Raw genomic sequence first — 19,462 nt, forward strand, 5'->3', positions numbered from 1 at the left:
GCAGTTTTGTTACTAAAGATGCTCCATCTGAACCCCTTTTGAATGGACAGAAACAATTCACTGAGAGACTGTGTCATCCTGTGGCTGACATTTTCAGTAAGGCTATGCTAAATCTATTCATGCATGAGGTTTTTTTTACCTGTTACTTAGATTATCTTTCTTAGTGAAGAGTTCCTGAAAATGGGAGTTGTATGCTTTTAAGGCACATTGCCAAGTAGTCTCTAAAAGTGTGTCCCAGTTTGCAAAGCCACCAGCAGTGTGCTGGAAATGTTATTTATCTGTTTGCTTTTCAAGGGGAGGAGGTTGGCTCCACTAATGTGCTTACTGGATTGTTTCCAACAGGTAAACAGAATCCTGTGAAGCCCACTTATGGTGGTTTAGAACCCCTGGGCTCCTTGGACTCCAAGCCTCCTGTTCCCTGCCTGCTGGCAACCTGCACTTTGAACCTCACCTAGTTGCTTTTGTGCGGACAGAAGGAGGCTTCTATTGCATCTATTGCAGCCATGAACTTCCTCCGGAGGCGTCTGTCTGACAGTAGCTTTGTGGCCAACCTGCCCAATGGCTACATGCCAGACCTGCAGCGTCCAGAGAGCTCCAGTAGCTCCCCAGCATCACCAGCCACGGAGAGGAGGCACCCTCAGCCCTTGGCTGCCTCCTTCTCTTCTCCAGGATCCAGCCTGTTCAGCTCCTTCTCCAGTGCCATGAAACAGTCCCCACAGGCCACCGCAGGGTTAATGGAGCCACCAACTCCGGTCACACCCGTGGTTCAGAGACCCCGGATCTTGTTGGTGATCGATGATGCCCACACCGACTGGTAAGCAGCTTCAGGGACGGAACCTCTTGGGAGGACAGACTAGAAAACCAAGTACTCTAAAAGGCTTATATGGTTTCTGGGGCTAACTGGAAGCAAGAGGGGTTAACCAAAGAAAAACTGTATGCCTTTTTTTCCTAGGGGGTCTTATCCTGGCAGAGCCCCATCTGCAAACTCCAAGTCTAAGAGTTCTGAAATAAACAAACAGAGGCCCCAACCAAGTCTGGAAAGTTCCATGTGTATGCTGTAAACATCTGAAAATATTTGATAAAGGTGTTGCGAGTATTCTAGAAACACAGCACAGGAACCACATGACCTTTCTGAACAAGCAAAGTTCTCAAGTTGCTATTTAATCCAACATTTTTTACAACCATATCTGTGTGTGTGTGTGTGTGTGTGTGTTCTCATGTATGTGTTTTAATGAAAATGCCCTGTGTGGATGCATGCAGTTGACATCAAGTGTCTTCCTGGGCCAGTCTCTACTTTGTTTTGAAGCAGATCTCTCAGTTAACACAGAGCTTACTGACTCTTGCTAGATGTGCTAACCAGCTTACCACACACCCACCCACCACACCCCCGTGCACACACACTGTCATGGCCCCAGGATTCACTGTCTCTGCCTTCCAAGAGCTGGGATTACAGGTGACCACCATGCCTGTCAGCATCTGAACTCCAGTTCCCGTGCTTGCAATTCTAACACTTCATCCACTGAGCCCTCTCCCCAACCTCTAACCAGACATTTGGCCTTAATCTGTGCTAACTGTATTACCTGTGCCTCAGCTATTTGTCAAGAAAGTGTCATTCTGTTGGAGGAGGAATTTTAATAATGGAGGTACTGTGCCATCATGTGGCAACAGCTAGGCAGAGTTCCTGTCTTGTCTCCCAAAACCCCTTGCAGCTCTGTAGCTCTTGTAACTTGCTATGCCTAAATGCAGTACCTACCTCATAAAGGGACTTTATGGCAGTAGACATAATCTAAGTTAATATAAAAGCTCCCAACAGCTACTAAGTGCCATTTAAGTATACATGCATGTTATTGGAGAGGCTCGTGGCCCTCACTGTATGACATTGATCAGAGAGCAGTACCTTCCAGGCATTCTTGGTTTGGGCTCTCGTTCCACAGTATGGTGAGGGTTTATCTCCTCTTGTCTATTTCCTGTTTGTCCTGACTTCCTGCTCAGCCCCTGGTGACTGACTCAGATCTTAATGTTCTGTCTACATATAGAGCATGTGGTACCTTGGCAAGTCACAGTGAACAAGGCTGGGACCCATCTAAACAGCATTTAAATTTTGGCTTTGGTCATCAATCTCCTTAATCTACAGGAATGAGGAGTGTATGGATTTTAGGCACTGCTCCCTTGGGGTAGGAGCTGGAGATACACTTTTGGCCTAGTAGTCCTTGGTGTGTTGAAACATCTATCACTTGCTCATGCTTTAATTAGGTCTTAAGAACAACAGTGTTTGTTTTCTAGCATTCTTCTTGCCCTTTGGTGGGGAAAAGAAACAGATGCTTTTGGGTTCACCTGGGAGTTGGCTCCATATTCACTGAATATTTGTGACTGAGAAACTTCCCACCACAGACCCATCAGCTTCTCCTTTGAAATCCATTCTTGAATCTTTGTGAAATGTCTAAGCTTTCAGCATTACAAGTAGCATTCCAGTTGTCTCCAAAGTAATGGTCACTGGATGCCTAAAATAGCTCTTGCTGGTTGTGGTGGCACACACCTGTAATCCTTAGACTAAGGAGGTTTATGAAGGATTATGAGTTCAAGGCCAGCCTTGGCTACATAGGGAGTCTGTTTCCAGAACTAAAAACATGCAGACACCAGATGATTCTCAGTCCTGCCTACAGAATTCTCCAAAAATGCCTGGCCACACTTACCAAAAGTAGCCAGCAGGTGGCGAGCTAGCACCGTGATCCAGTGTATCCTGGCAGAGCCACTGCCTCCTGGTCTAGCTTCTTCCAAGCTCCTCCTCCTCTGTGTTAATGTCCCCAGAGGGAGCAGGTTGTGAAAAGGGAAGAAGCCAGCTCCCACAGCTTCTTCCTTCCCCTTTGAGATGATAATGAGATGGGCATCTACTGTCTGGGCTAAGAGTGACCCCACCCCCAGCCCCACAGGCATGCTGCTGTCCCCTTCCTGACCCTTCTCAGACTAAACCCTGCAAACTGTCTTCCTTTTCCTTGTCCAGGGCCAGTCTGTCTCATGAGGTTGCCTTGCAAGCAGAGGGAGTTGCAGGAACCCATACATCTTCTGGGTGTCCAGCTGACAGATTATTTGAACACGTGGGCCCTCTCAATTCCACCTGAGAACTGCCTAGAGTCCTGGGGAAGGGACCCTGCATTTATTTTACTATATTTTTTTCTTAATTTTCTTCCTACCTAGTCCCTCAGTGACAACCCCCCCCCCCTTACAGCAGCCATTATCAGTCATCAGCTCATCAGGAAAGGGTGGGGTCTTGTTGGTACCTCCTCTCTCTAAGATGGAATGTGGCAGGTTCCAATCTTATGCAAATATCCATAGCTGCTGTGTGTTCATGATTACAGTAACAACATCATATCCGGATGGCAATGTTTATGACACCTCTCCCCACCCTCCTACTCTTCAATTCTTCCTGCCCTTCCTTCTGTGATGTTCTCTGGTCTTGATATGGGGAGTGATATGCATGTCCTAATTAGGGATGAATGCTCATCAATCACATATTGTCAGCACTTGGGCCAGATAGTAATCTTTGCATTAGCAGACATCCTCTGCACAAATGGAACTTTTCTGCCCCAGGCTTCGAACACCTTTAGTCTGTGGGTGAAAACAAATATTTGGAAGGCAGTTTGACAGCCTGGAGAGAAACAGGAGGGGGACATTCTCCCTTTGAGCCCATGCCCTTCTTCAACACAGCTTGGTTTATAGTGTTTTGTATTTTCTGAAGAAAAACTCAGACCCCAAAGCCACCTTTGCTGCAAGGATGCATGGCTGACACTTTTAGATGCAGCTTGTGGAGAACTGAAGGTGTGGATGTAATGATTTCACTAGACCCAAGATAAATGATAAAGGGCTGTTTATTGGGGAACACTTACACAGATAACAATAATGAGCCACAACAGCGTTTCTCTGTCCTTCCTATCAGATACACTGACCCAAGAGAAAGAGCCTGAGCAAGAGAGACCACACCTCAGGCTTCCCTCTTTCCCCTTCTGGCTGCCTGAAGCCACGCCCAAAGAGGTGTGGCCACTGATACAGGTTCACTGGCAAGATATGGCTACAATTACCCTTTTAGTTTAAAGAAGGTTTTAAGCCAGATGCAAAAACTATATAAGATGATAACAAATACGTATAATCCAGGAAAAGGAAAGGTAAACATACACAAATTAAAACCTATTACCACCCAGGGCAACATTGAGCAATATATACATACTACATGTCAGTCCTAATCTGGAAAGTCTAAGATAAGAAAGAATATAGCTGTGGCTGTGTAGTCTTCAACCTCATCAAAGACCTGAGAAGGAAAATAACAATACTAGGGTAGGCAGGAAGCACAAATGTATGACTTCCTAAAGGTACAAGCAAAGACAGAAACAGCAAGCTACCTGGACAGTCACCCAAGGTCTCATAGCAACATCAGGGCGACCAACATTGACTGAAGCCTAAAATATCGGACAGACTATCTCAGAAGCAGGGAAACTGGAAAACTGGCTTATTCTGATTTAGCAAGGTTCAGCAGTCTTAAGTTTATTTCCTGCAAGCCAAGTTAGGACAGCCTTCCAAGGTCAGTGGTCAAGGTGGGGGCAGTTCTTTGCCCAAGAGGCCAGTAGTCAGGGAGAGAATGAACTCCAGGTAGAGGGTTATCAGTTCCCAACATACTCTCAGAAATAACTTGGTGCTGTCAGGAGCAATTGTGCCTCATGTCAACGGAGTACTAATTATTAAAACATTTAAATGCCAGATTCTGCAGGTCTTAGAAGTGTCAGCTTTTCATTTATGGTAGAAACAAAAACAAAGCCTCTTTGCCTTAGACTTAAATTTTGAAGTCAAAACCTTTTAAAACTATATGGGTTGGATTAATACAACAGCATTGATAATCAAATGTCTGTTAGCAGCTGTTAATCTTTCCTCAGCAATCCATTTAAAGACATACAGTGTCCAGATTCTCTGTGTATTTTCCATTTTTATGTGCCTTTTTTATTATTATTACTCTGCTTCTTTCACTTTTTTATTGTTTTATTTTTTGACATAGAGTTTCTCTGTGTACTTTTGCCTGTCCTGGAATTTACTCTGTATACCAGGCTGGCCTGGGGTGTCAAATTTGGTAAATAAAAACACAGATTATCAAGTTAACACTTAGTGACTAAGCCTAAGCATATACTGTGAATTGTGACTTAGACTAATACTAAAAATTCATTTGCTGTCCATTTGAAATACAAATTTCATTGAGTATCCAACATTTTTGCTCAGGGAAGAAGATAACAAGTGATACACCCTGATTTAACGAATATGTGACCAGCAAGAGGCCAGCCTCTGAGGTGTCTTGCTTTCTGGATGGGGACCCAAACTAGGTCTCCTGACTGGTGAGCCCCATTCTCAGAACATAGCTTTGTCTGCCATCACCAGCAGGGAGGGAGATGACACAGAAGATAGACTACAGCCAAACTCGTTGATGGTATGGGATCTGGCCCTAATTTCTCTCTCATTTATAAGACCTTAGTCAAATCCAAACTCCTAACCCTGCATTCCTCCCCTGTAAGGCAGGACTTTGGACTAGCTTTCAGAAGGGTGATCATGGAGGTTAAAGATAATGGCATGGGTGGGGTTGGTACATGGCTCAACCTGACATAATAGGCCCTGGAATGGTAACTGTTATTAACAATTAATTGCAGTTACTAATTGCTAATGAATATAATAGCCCTGGGAGCCAGAAGGAAGGAAGCCTCTTGGCATATTTCTCAGTTCAGCTGGTTGTGCTGGAGGGCCAGCTTCCAGAAGCCCTGGAGGAGGGGTGTCTAGGCCCTAGCAAACTAGTAGTCACTCTCTGAGATACAGCAAAAGCTCCAAGTCAATCATCTGGCCCTGAGTAAGTGAAGAGACTTATAGCAGAGATGCACAAGTTCCCTGCTGAAGACCCCTGGCTCTGGGAATAACTCATGCCTATTGCTACCACAAAGCTCTCCATTCCACAAGGCAACTGCTTGTGTGTAGAGAACTGTGAGGGATGTCTGGTGAGATATGATGAGGAAACCTTATAAAAGGGGTGTCACCTCCTACTTGTTTACCTATTAACTCAAACATTCCATCTGACCCCTTGGTAGACACTGGCCCTGCACCTCAGCCCCTCCTCTCTCCCTTCCCTAGTGTCCAGGGGGAGGGGAGGGACCTGCACATTCCCCATCAACCAGCTCTGTTGCCTGGATACAGCTCAGTTTTCCCAGGCTCGTCCCCTTTTATCAGAGAGACAATGTGTGCACACAGTGAGGGCCTTGTGTGGCACCCAAGCCCCTAGCCCTTTGACTTGAGGAATTTTTCAAGTGCTGACCCTTCTCCGTGAGGTCTTCATGCTGTCCAATCCAAGGGCTGGTGTCCCTGCAGCTCCTGTGAGTAGCGATAGAGGAAGGGGAAACAGAAAGTGTTACCCACACCCTGATCTTGTAGAATATTAGAGAGCTTCACCCTTGGAACCTTGCTAGAAAGTCCAAGGAAACATCTTTTAACAGAAGAGACTATGAAGAAATCTCTTCCTAAAATCTTTTTTTCTTTTTGATGTCTCTCTAAAGAGCTTGGCCAAACTATAAGATCTCACTGGTACAGGACACTTGTCTCTCTCAGCCCATTTCCTTAGCTATACAGCATGTGTATGGTAATACTATGTCTCCAGTGAGTGTTTCCTATAAAATTACTATTTCCAGCGACCACCCTAAACCTGCTGTATAGGGTCAAGTTCTTTCTAAAGTAACATTGTTCAATGTGATACAAATGAGGCTTTATTCGGTATACACAAAGAAGTTCTTAGAAGGAAAAGAGTGTATAGTGATTGGAGTTCTAGAGAATGTCAGCTTGTGAAACCCCTCCAGAGATGTGCACATATCACATGGGCATATATTGACTCTTGTCTGTCCTTGTACTTGAAACAAATTCTTGGTGAAAATTAAACCAGACTTAGTCTACTTCTTATTTCTTGGGGACACTCTAGGACAAACCTCCAAAGACTTGTGTACAGGAAGGAATCTTGGTTCTGTCAGTATACAGGCAAATACGAAAAGAGGAGCCATTACTAGAGAAGAATCTGGTGGATCCAGATCAGGCCAAGAGGACTGGTTACATACCACAGTAGACTCTAAATGTCCAGAATGGAACGAGGAACCTACTTTTTGACAATGATGAAACTACCAATAGAGAGGACTTCTCCCATGTGGCTTAAATGAATAGAGCCAAGACCACTGGAGCAATGAAAGATGGAGATGAAATTCAGCTTGGTAAACTGAGCATGCCACTATAGCTCAGTAGAAGTAGAACTAACTGGCAGAGATCAAGAGGGTGGAGGGAAAGGGTGAATACCCCATTGTGTAGCAGGGCCAAGCTTGATTTGGGTGCTAATTTGTAAAAACAATGAAGTGCTCAGACCCCAAAGAGCTCACTCTAGAAGCCCTCAGAGGGGCCTCTAAACTGAAGCTTTGCTGTTCTCTGGCCTTTGTTTTACCTGATCTCAGCCCCTTACCTGAATTCCACTGCTTCATTGTGAGTCTTGCCTCAAGCTCCACAACACGGCTTTCTAGGCTAGGTCTTCTCTGTGACATTTCTATAAAAACCCTCAGAGACCTGGGTCTGCCTGGGCAACAGCAGCCTCTGAGCTGAAACCTCCAGGCTTTACCCCACTGGTTGCAGCCCTACCCATGGAGAGGCAAGTCTCTGGGCAGATGCAAGCCCCCATAGCCTGTAGAAGCCTTCCTCTAGTGTGTTGTGAGTTCCCTGGCAAAAGGGAATCATCTGCCATGGCAGGAAAAGGGATGAGGTTTACTGTCTACTCTCTTGGCCTCCAATCTGGGCTTTATGGAGATCTTTGAGGGATTAGTTGTCATGTGCAGAACTGGCTTTGTCAGTCTGTGAGTTTGGGGACATGTGGATGGGAACTGCACAGATGGGAAGAAACACTTCCATGTGGCCAGGAAAAGAGCAGCATAGATTCCATGGCAAATGGCTTCAGCAACTGGGCTTGAACTGCTGGTATCTGACTAGAAACAATGGGGATGTTCTACATGTGACAGCCTCTAAATGCAGCAGCTATAGGCCACTCAGTTAGTGATTGCCATGTGAGAATACAGACTGGATGCTGCTGAGTTTTTGACATTCAAGGGAAGCCAGACTTTTTGAAATGACTTCTGTATTTTATAAGTAAAAGGGGAAGGGGGAGATGATTTGATGGCTAAGAGAGCTTACTATACAAGCATGAAGGTCTAAGGCCATTAGCTCCCACAGGAGAAAGCTTAGCATGGTCCCACACACACCTATGATGCTAGAGTTTGGGGGATGCAGAGAAAGGAGGATCACTGGGGCTTCCTGGATGCCTGCCTAGCCCTAGGCTCAGAGAAAGATTATGTCTTGGGAAGATGTAGAGTGATGGAGCTGGATGCCTGATGTCCTCTAGTTTCCTCATGTATGCATACACCTGCACATACTCATACTCATTTTCACATACACCACACCCCTGACACACGTAAAAGGTTATAATACATCCTGACAAAATGAAGCTATGGACTCCATGACAGTTACCAGTTGTAGACTTATGTTAAAGGATAGAGGTGTTAAGATGACTGATAGATCTGTGTCCTCCTCAGGGACTGTCCCAGTACAACATAAAGCTGTTTCTTCTTGTAATAAGGGGTGTTTCTTTCATCCAGTGTAATTGCAAAGATCAATATGTTGCTTAATACAAAGTAGAGAGGAAATGGAGGATGGATGGATGGATGGTTGGATGGATGGTTAGATGGATGGATGATGATAGGTGGGTAGATGAATGGATGGACAGATGGATGTGTGGGAGGTAAATGGATGATGAGTGTGGGTGGATGGGTGGATAGATGGATTAATGGATGGATGGATGGATGATGGGTGGGTGGGTGGGTGGACAGATGGATGTGTGGGAGGTGAATGGATGATGGGTGAATGGATGGATGGATGGGTGGTTGGGTAGTAGTCAGGTGAATGAGCTAGATGAATGAGTAAGCTGGATGTTTAGTTAATCTGTGTATGCGTGAACAGATAATGAATCTCCAGCCTTCTTCACGCAAAGAAACAGAAGGGAGGAGCTGAACATTGGCAAAGCACCTTCTATGTGCATTGTTTAGGCATTCTTGCCCAGCTAGCAGATGTAGTAATTTTTCCCTAATTGTTTTTATTAGTAAGAAAGCTAGTATTCTGGTGGTGGGTGTTTGCTTGAGGCAGAATCAGGATATAAATAGCAGAGCTAGACAGGACCTGGGTCTGTCTCTAAGGCCAGTAGGTCCTTCTACTTCCTGTCCCTGCAAGATAAAGCCTCACTCATCCCACCCATCAGAAGCCCATTGGTAAGCAACTCACTGGTGCATTCTCGGCAGCCTCCCAGATAGATGACTTTGCATTTTTTCGTAATGTAAATCCTCTTTACAACTTTAGAATTGATCTTTTAAATCCTCGTTATTCAGAGGAGGAGGCAGGGGTGGTCCCAAAATATCTACAGCAGGTATCAGAAATCCTGCCCTACCCCCAAAACCAGGTCTCCCTGTATGTGCCTATTGCTAATTTTTCTTTCTTGAAAGTGTGTGCCATAAGATGCGTCCATGTAGTACCCCAGTGCTTGCCCTGGCAAAGAACAGGCATCAAACATTGGATGAACTGATGAACTGATGGATTAGCTGCCCCACCTCATCAGAGCCATGCAAACACCCCCCACACTGCTACCCACTCAGTGCTGGGCTGAGTGTCCCTTCTGTGGACCACATAGAGTCTTTGTGCTGATGCACCAGTGGTTATCATCCATCTGTCACTTCCTCCTAGGAGGCAGTAAGTCCTGTGTGGTCTTCATGTTTGATTCCTTGGAGCCTGAAGGCTCTCTGCACACAGCAGATGGTCCATCACTGTAGGGTGAACCATGCAAAGAAGTCTTCCTAGGGTCATGGGCATGGCTCACTGTGCAAAGCACTAGCTGTACAAGCAAGAACTCCAGTGTTTAAATCCCCAGTGCTCTAGTGAATGAGTGGCCATGGTACCCCTGCCTGCACCCTATTACTTGTAAACAAGTAGCCATGAAACCCTAACTGCATCCAAGGACTGGTAAACAAGTGTCTGTGGTAGCTGTGCCTGTGTCTCATAACTCTTAAACAAGTAGCCATGGTACCCCTGCCTGCATCCCAGGATGCAGCAGGGCTGGAGGAGGATCCCAACTAGCTAGCTGAACTAGCAGAATCCTCAACTCTGGGTGATAGTAAGAGAACCCATCCAGCTTCAGTGGCTTCATGAGTCGATGGATTTGTCAGAGCGTCCTGCTCTGATGCAAGCAGATCCCATTTGTACTCCTTCCCTGGCTGCAGCAGGAAAAGAATGCAGTGACCACTCCTCATAATTCTCTCTCACATACTACCACATCCCTGGGCCCCAAGCAAGGGATTTCCCACCCCAGGCAGCCCTAGGTTATACTATTCTCCTTCCTGGTGCCTTTAGTGTGGCAGTAAAATATGAGGCCACCCACAGAGACAGAAACCTCCTAGAATCCAGAGTTCCCACCTTCACAGGGCAGGGCCACTGATTCAGTTGATTGGCTGAGTTATTCAGGAGCTCTGAGGATGGACATATTAGGACACTGGGATGAGACTGATAGTGGGAGACAAAGCCAATGGGCACCATGGATCCATCTGTGTCTGCCTGAGGTCAAACAGCCAGTCAACAGCAGAGACAGTGGGCTCCACCCCCAAGGCATCTAGAATTCTAGGCCATCCCTCCCCTTCACTCTCCCAGACAGAGCTGTTCTGAGGCAGCTCCAGGCTAAATGGGCCCACCCTTCCACACCCACTCCCCATCCCTCATGCAAGGAGGCAGCAGTATGTGTGGCCCATCAGGAGACAGACTTCTGACTCCCAGGCAGGTAGGGGGAGCTTGCCTGCCAGCCCCAGCAATAAACTTTCCAAAGACTCCTGGAAAGGTGAGGCCTCTTCAAGGCCAGAGCTGCTTGGGTGGCATGTAATTCAGTGTCTGAGTTCAAGGTTGAAATCAAGTCCAAGGCTGTCAGTCCTGCAGGTTGGGTATCCACACAATGACCACTATCATGAAAGATGTAGATTTGTGGATTCCAATGATTTGCCAGTAGGTGGCAACAAAGCATCACAAGGAAGGGTTGCAGACAGGGAAAATACCTGGTTAGCAAACTAGTGGGAAGCACAGTCCTATACCCTGTCACACTTGTGCTGTCACAAGTGTGTCATGATTTCTAGGAGCTCACAGACTGGATGTTTTTGGGCAGGGAACAGATCTGACAAGGCAAAATGGTACCATAACTGTTGACAGTTTGTGTGCCCAGGGGCCGAGGGGGCCACCCAGCCCAGGTGCTACCAGAGAAGATCAAAGAGTTGATATCGCCCATGAGGACTCTGGAAGGTGAGAAAGAGATGATCTGGCCAAACAGAGATGTGAGCCTGTGCAAAAGACCAAAAGCATCCAAGCAGAAGGCGTATTGATGCATCACAGGAGATATGTGTATCCATGGAAGCAATATTAAGACAATGCATGGATAAAGTGGGCCAACTAGTGCCAGAGTCCCCATTAGGAAGGAACTTGGTATTCTGGGCTGAATCCTGAAAGTCTGAAACTATGGGACAACTGGAAAAGTTATGAGACTTTGAAAGGTGACTTCTCTGTCTGCAGGATATGGGAAGTGACATCCCCTCTTGGGGTTAATGGGAAGGCCAAGTATTGGAGAAAAGCAGAATCTGCAGGTTAATAGATCAGAGTGGAGAGTAACTGGGAAACTAGGGAGGAGTGTGAGTTAGGACTGAAGGCCAATAGCTGGTTTTTGTGATGCTGCTATAGTCTGGATAGAATTCCTTAAGACCTATGAGTTGTAGTCATCAAAGAGGGAATGCAGACATTTTATTTAGATGTTTGCTAACTTGCTCATTGTAACTGTTAGTTTTAAGTGAAATCTTGTCACAGTATAGAATTGCCTGAGAATGTCAGTGCAGGAATTGATTAGATAATGTTGGCCTCTGGACATGCCTGTAGATGATTGTCCTAATTGTTAATTGAGTAAATCCAGACAATTGTGATAAGCAAGCACCATTCCCTACTAAAGGAAGTTATGTGAGGGCAAGCAGGCAAGAATGAATTTATCTTCTCTTTAATTTTGACTGTAGATGTGGTATGACTGCTTGAGCTCATGCCTTGACTTCCTCAAAAATGATGGCTTGTAACCTGAAATTGTAAAGAAAAACAAACAAACAAAACACACACCTTTTCATCTCTAAGTTGATTTTGGTGCTTTTGGTGATTTTGGTAGCTCTTGTACCCCAGCAACAGATATGAAATTAGAATATTCATCAACTTTAAATATTAGTCATGTACCTCATAGGCCACTTATTGTTTTTCTCTGTGCCCCACAAATACTGGAGATGGAACGGAATGTGCTGACTCTCTTGTTGAGGATTTGTGATGAAATTCTGCATTGTGTGAGGCTAGATAAACACATTTTATTGAAGAGCATCAATGGGAAAGAAACACAGACAGATAGACAGACAGACTAACCTCACTTTCAGGTCATACCAACCATTCCTGTTCCACAGAAGTCCAGCCTCGGTGACATCTTAGTCTGTCAATACTGTAAGAAGAAGTGACATTGGCATCACACTTGTCAGCCAAGGATGCTGGAGGTCTTGGGAAGACCTGGCATTGGGTGAGAATCAATGGGGGCTGTGGAACCAGACAGAGTGGAGCAGTCTAAGAGTTTGTAGAAAGGATTTTTCACAAAGATTGAGAAAATAGTTGGCAACATCCCTGCTCCAGGGAAAGAATAGAATGAAGAAACATAAGGGAAGGTTCTTGAATGAGATGCTTACAAATTCTTGACATGTGGTCACATGTCACTTAGGGGAGAGTTGGAACCACATTAAATAAATGTTTATCTAATCCATAAACAATTCTGCTGTGGGAAAAGGAGAGAATGGACTAGAAGGAAGAAAAGTGCTGCCTCTATCCCTAAGAAGGTTTGAGGAAATGCTTAAAGTAGTGTCTGGTTCACAGCAAATGAATCAAGCATTTGTTTCATTGCAACAGCAGTGGGAAAGGGGAAATGCAAACTGGGTCTTTCACATTACATATGGAAAGATATCTAAAAACACCTAAACACCCTTCTGTCCTGACTTCAGGGTTGAGTGGAAGCACAGACACAAAGAAGAAAGCCTGGGTGCAGATCCCCCTTAGGATATGAAAGTGTTTAGTCTCTAACTTTTGAGTTTCTTCCTGAACAGGAGAGAAATAAAAATGCATGCTTCATGATGGCAGTTGCCCACATTAAATGAACACAATCACAGATTAAACCCTACCAATTTTCATTTATTCATTAATTAATTCAAGAAATAATGAATGCATTCCTATGGTGTGCTGCACATTCTGGTGGTGTTGAAGATAAAATGATGGGTCACAGACTTGAAGTTCTATTGTCATTCAATGAGATACAGGCATTAAGCACCCTTACTGATTTTAATTATACTCTGCATTAGGAGAGACAGTCCATATCAGAAGAGAGAAGAACTATGGTCAGGAGTAGGGTGCTTATGGGAGGGTGAGTGGGTGAATGAAAGGATTCATTAGTTGTTAACATTAGACACATGATACAGAGATGAGGAAACATATCAGTAAGCCCTTGATGTTGTACATGTATGTAATTTAATAAAACACCACCAAATCAATACTGCACTGTTTAGGTTTTCCTTGTCTGACTGAGTCTTTCAAATCATCCCTAGAAGTAAGGAGCATGACTTCCTTTAAGAGGCTGCAATTGAGGCAGAGGAAGTCGAATCTCCTCTACTCCCATCAACTCTTTCTCCTCTCCTCCACCATTCTTTCTCTAAATACCAAGGCAAAGGATGGTCAGGGGAGGACAGGGGCAGGTTGAAGCTATCTTAGTTTACGCCTTTAGGGGTCAGGCCTCTGGGAAAGGGAAGAAAGGACAATGGATCCTTACTGAGCAGGACTCTTTGTCTCCTTGCAGGTCAAAGTATTTCCATGGGAAGAAAGTGAATGGTGACATTGAGATCCGAGTGGAACAGGTAGGTAATGGCCCCTCTCCTAGCACTTCCCACACCTGCCCTTTTCTGAGCAGGGGCCATTTCCAAGAGCAACCTTGCTTCATATCTTGTGTGGTCATAGTGAATTAAGATTGCCAGAAAAATCCTGGATTGTATTTGGGAGTCTTATTAAGTTCCAGAATTTTCTGGTCCATTCCTTTTTCAAACTTTTGGCTTTAGGTAGATTATGAGTCAGGGTCCTTTAGAGGAACAGAAAAGCAGAAGTGTGTGTGTGTGTGTGTGTGTGTGTGTGTGTGTGTGTGTGTGTGTGTGTGTGTGTATAAGAGGGGATTTATTTATTAGACTGGCTTACAGGCTGTTGTCCATAAAGTCCAACAATGGCTATCTACCAATGGAAGATCTAAAATTCTAGCAGTCTTTCTGTCCTGTTTTTAGCAGTTTTCCTGACGGCCTGGTCCCAGAGCTGCGTCAGCCACAAATAACACACAGAGACACTCTATTAGACATAAGGCTGTTGGCCTTTTGTTGGCATTTGTTATTGGCTAGCTCTGTCTTAAATTTTAACCCATTTCTATTAATTTAAGTATTTCCATGTGGTCTTATCTTACCAGAGAGAGGGTCTGGACCTCTGCTCTTTTGGTCTTACATATTGACTCACTTCCTACCTCTTCCCAAAACCTCCTTGTCTCCTAGTCCCACCAATCTTGCTTTCCTATTGGCCACAGGCTTTATTTATTAACCATTAAGAGAAACATATTTACAGAATGACAACTCCCATCATCTCTTTTCTGTATAAAATAAAAAGAAGGGTTTTTAACCTTAACATAGCAAATTATATAACAAAACAGTTATCAAATAAAAACCATAGTTAACAATGTTTAGTTCATTAACATTTAGCAAGATTTAAAGAAAATATTTCATCATATATCCTATCTTTGTGAGTCTAAAGTCTTATATGTAACTTATCTTTAATCCTAACTAAGGAAAACTATAACCATAACTATCTATCTTCAGCTCCCTCAAAGACCACAGAAGGATAATATATAAACTCTAGAAATGACAGAGGCAACTCACCTGGTTGGTCACCCGAAGTTCTTCTGTAATGTTCCATCTTCAGCCTATAGGCCATAGTGTGTCTGGCAGACTCTTCAGCAAAGCAGGAAACTTTAAACTGTCCACCTGTATTGGCAGTTTGTCAGTTACTTTTCTCTGTGTCTGCAGAATGTCTGGCAGACTCTTCCATGAAACAGGAACCCTGTAGCAATGTCCATCTTGTATCAGCAGTCACTTTCCTATGGGTCATGCTTGTCTAATTTATACAGCATGAAGTCAAACAGTCTAGACAAGACTAGTATCTTGTCCAAATGGCTAGTCTTCCCATATTGAAGGCAAACTCCATAACAAGTTTCTTTGATGTCATCTTTCTTTCTGACACAGGTGGTGTTGCCAAGAGCAGTTGTACCTCACTTTTAAGAAAAAAACCTAAACCATTTTAAATGCCATATTCTGTAGGTTTTTGAAAGGTTTGAAGAATGCCATTCATCTCAAATATATCTCTGTATATCTAGAAATCCTAAGTAACTTAACTCTAAGTTTTGACTAATATACTATCTATAATCTGTATTAAATTATATATTACATTTCTAAATGAGCTATATAAACAATATACCTAAACAAGAGGAGAAATATACATATCACAAAATTGACCTTAAATTTGTATCAATAAATGAAAATCCATTCCAGAACAAAATATTCATATCTATACCATACTCCCCTTTTCATATTTAAAGATAGGTTGGTTGTGGTCATTATCCATTTATAATCAACTCCATTTAAATGAAAATAAACATTTATAGACAATATTTGGGAATTTGGGCATCATTCTTTCCGAACTGCCTCCAGCTGGTAGGGGGCGCTGTCATGGGGATCCTAAGAAGACACAGAAATCCTGGCTATAGTGGTCTTCAAGGCTGCTTTGTCCCAGAAGTTTTGAATGTTGGATCACCTGGGACACTGTTTCAGGTGGTCTTGTTTGATCAAACCATGTTAGTCTGGAAGGAATCCACAGCTTTTCATTTTCTGTGGAAACAAAAATAGAAATTCTTTTCCCCAGGAGCCTGTCCTTACACTTAAATTTTGGAGTTAAAGTATTTTTAAAATATATAAATTGGATTAATCTAGCAACATTGTTAATCAGGTGTATTGTAGCAATTATTTCTTCCTTAGTAATTGAGCAATTCAAAGACAACATCATAGCATATAGTATCCAGACTCTTTTTGTGCTTTATATCTTTACCTGGCTTTTTTATTACTCTACTTTTTCTATTTCTATTTTTTATTTATTGAGACAGGATTTTTCTGTGGAACTTTGGCTGCCTTGGAATTCACCAGGTTTACTTTGAAATCACAGAAATCTGCCTCCAGAGTGCTGGAATTAAAGGTGTCTGCCAGCAATGCCCAGCTACTCTATTTTTTCTCTTTTTTAACCAGCTGTTCATACACACTATTGAATTGTTAGCAGCACTTCTTAAAAGCTGTGTTTTGTTTGTTTGCTTGTTTGTTTTTGCTGCTATGCTGAGTCAGGAAACCTCCCTTAAAGGAGCTGCGTGAGTCTCTGCTTATTTCTAGCAAAATGGAGCCCAACTGAAAAAATGCTGTTACCAAGAAGCCTTGCTTGTCTCTGTTCTTTTGTTTCTAAAACCCTTTTTAAGCTTTTGTTAAGTTTTAAATGGAAGTTCTTATTAGCCACGTTGCCAGCGCCATTTTGTTACGAGTATGTTTTCCCACCAGCCTAGTCCCACAGCCATGCCAGCCACAAATAACACACAGAAATACTGTATTACACATAAAGCTGTTAACCTGTTACTAGCATTTCTTATTGGCTGGTTCTGTCTTAAATATTAACCCATTTTTATTAACCTAAGTATTTCCACGTGGTCTTATCTTACTGGAGAGAGGGTCTGGACCTCTGCTCTTTTGGTCTTACATGTTGACTCTCCTCTTACCTAGTCCTGAAACCTCCTTGTCTCCTAGTCCCACCTATCTTGCTTTTCTATTGGCCAACGGGGCTTTATTTATTAACCAATAAAAGAAATATATTTACAGAATGACATCTCCCATCACTGTCCACTAACCTGAGTGTCTCAACTGGTCTTCAGTATATGCCAGAATTCCAAAGAAGTAGGCTCTAATGTCAGTAAAGGAATGCATTTGCCAGAGAGATTGAGAGCAAATAGGCAAAGAGCAAGTGTCCTTCTTCCATGTCCTGCATATAGGCTGCTAACAGAAAGTGTTGCCTAGATTAAACGTGAATAATAGGTATGGCATTGCACTCCAAATGATCTAACTAAAAATAAATCCTTCAGAGGTATCCCCAGAAGCTTGGGTTTTAGTTAATTCCAGATATAGTTAAGTTGAAACCTAAGAATAGCCATCACAGATAGAGAATTGTTTTTCAAAGGAAGTATCAAAAGGAGTTCATGCTACAGAATTCAGACAAGTGGAGCTGCTTAGATAGGAAGCCATGTGTCCCATCTGTGACCTGTGGCTCCGAGGCATCTTCTTTGAATTTGACTATGGAGGATAGTGGTAGTATTTGTTGCTTTTATATTACTGTGACAAAACACCATGATCAGGACAATTTATAATAGAAAGCATTTAATTTGTCTTAGAATTTCAGATGTGGAGAGTTCATGATAGTAGAGTAAATGCGTGTGGCAGCAACATCTGAGAGCTCATATCTTGATCTTCAAATGGGAGGCAGAAAGAGACACACTGGGAATGGAAAGTCTAGAGACACACCTCTTCCAACAAGGCCATACCTCCTTATCTTTCTCAAACAGTTCCACCAACTGGAGACCAAGAATCCAAATAAAAAAGTCTCATTCAGACCACCACAGTGGAAGAAAATATGTTTGCATCCCAGCTCTGTTGTTTCTAAGTGTTGAGCAGGTGATTTACTCCCAATGTGCTGTCATTTTCTTGTATCATTGTAGCTGGGAGGAAATTTTTTGAAACTTCAAAAGAGACCAGAATTGAGAATGCCATCTCTCATTATTACTTATATTATCAATATCCAGGCACTTGGTTTTGTGTGGGAAGAAACATGGACTAGGTCAGACTGCATAAGAAATCAAGCCTGAACTCCAGACCTCCTGGTTCCTGACCAGGGACTCCCCAGTCAATAAACTGAGACCCTCCTTTATAGGAGCACCATACTCAACCTTAGGAGAGCACATCAGAGCAAGGACTCTGGAGGCTGATTCCAGATTAAATCCCAGCTCCACCTCTTAATTAGTTGTCTTGGCTGTGTCCTCTTGACTCTGTATGTCATGTTTCCTTAGTACATCTATTGTTGTCCCCAAATTGTCAAGACTCTACCTTGTCTGAACAATCACCAGCTCTCATCCAGACTTTGAACAAACAGCCTCACAGCTCTATTTGTTTATCAAAATCCAATTTACTGTTCATGCCCCAAACCAAAGTGATCTATCCTGTGTGTGTGTTAGGGGGAGGGGTGTTGCAGGAGCATATGCCTCATGCAGGTGTGTGGTGGTCAGGGGACCACTTCAGGAGTTGAACCTCACCTTCCACCTTTATGAGAAAGGGGGTCTTGTTTTGCTACTGTGTGTGCTAGGCTAGCTGTCTTGGGAGCCCACTGAGCTCCTTGAATCTATCCTTCTCCTTATCAACATTGGGAACACAGATGCTTGCAACTGCACCCAGCTTAGTGTGGGCTCTACGAATCTAAACTTGGGGCCCTTCACTTGCACAGCAAGCACTTTTGCCCACTGAACCATTTCACTAGCCCTAGAGTCATCTTTCAAAAGAGCAAATTGGGCACTTTAAAGACTTTGATTAGCAGGGGCTTCCTCAGAGACTCCTTCCCTGAGCCCTCTCTGAGTCAGGACATCAGTGTCTCTTTCACAGAGCCTCCCTCCTTCCTTCCTCATCCTCACCCTGGTATTTTAGCAATATATTTAGGGTGGCATTATTTGACTGCGGGGATATGACATGACTAGATCTCACTCTGTTAAGTAGCACAGGTCCCAGCATAAACTAGAACTGAAGGAAATGTTTGCAGAATGAATAACTGACAGATTCCACAGATTCTGGCTGCATGCTACTTTCCAAGAGTGATATATCACTGTTTTTTAATCTTTCCCCCAAATCTTGGTTTTCTGTAAACCATGTGCCAAATGTTCAGTTGCCAACCAAGCTGGATCTACTCCATCTACTTTGTGGTAACTGTGAGGCATGTTCTCACCCCCCCCCACCCGCCCCTTATATCTTAGCACTGCCTTTGGTCCAAGTGGCAGGAACCAAATATATATGCAGGGATGGACACCTGAAGGAGCTGCTACAACTACACAGGGATTCTGGGGACACTTCAGGAG

At 43.6% G+C, this 19,462-nt stretch overlaps 1 protein-coding gene across 1 annotated transcript in view; it reads left to right on the forward strand.

The window, feature by feature from the left end:
- The first annotated feature begins 345 nt into the window (after window positions 1-345).
- Syn3 (synapsin III) overlaps window positions 346-19,462 on the forward strand; it is a 320,810-nt gene continuing 301,693 nt past the window's right edge. The window contains exons 1-2 of the mRNA XM_051206238.1: window positions 346-814; window positions 14,030-14,087. Coding sequence (XP_051062195.1) covers window positions 504-814; window positions 14,030-14,087 — 369 coding nt within the window. The 5' untranslated portion in view covers window positions 346-503. The remainder of the gene's footprint in view (window positions 815-14,029; window positions 14,088-19,462) is intronic.

This window comes from Phodopus roborovskii, unplaced genomic scaffold, assembly GCF_943737965.1.
Source record: "Phodopus roborovskii unplaced genomic scaffold, PHOROB, whole genome shotgun sequence".
NCBI lineage: Eukaryota > Metazoa > Chordata > Mammalia > Rodentia > Cricetidae > Phodopus > Phodopus roborovskii.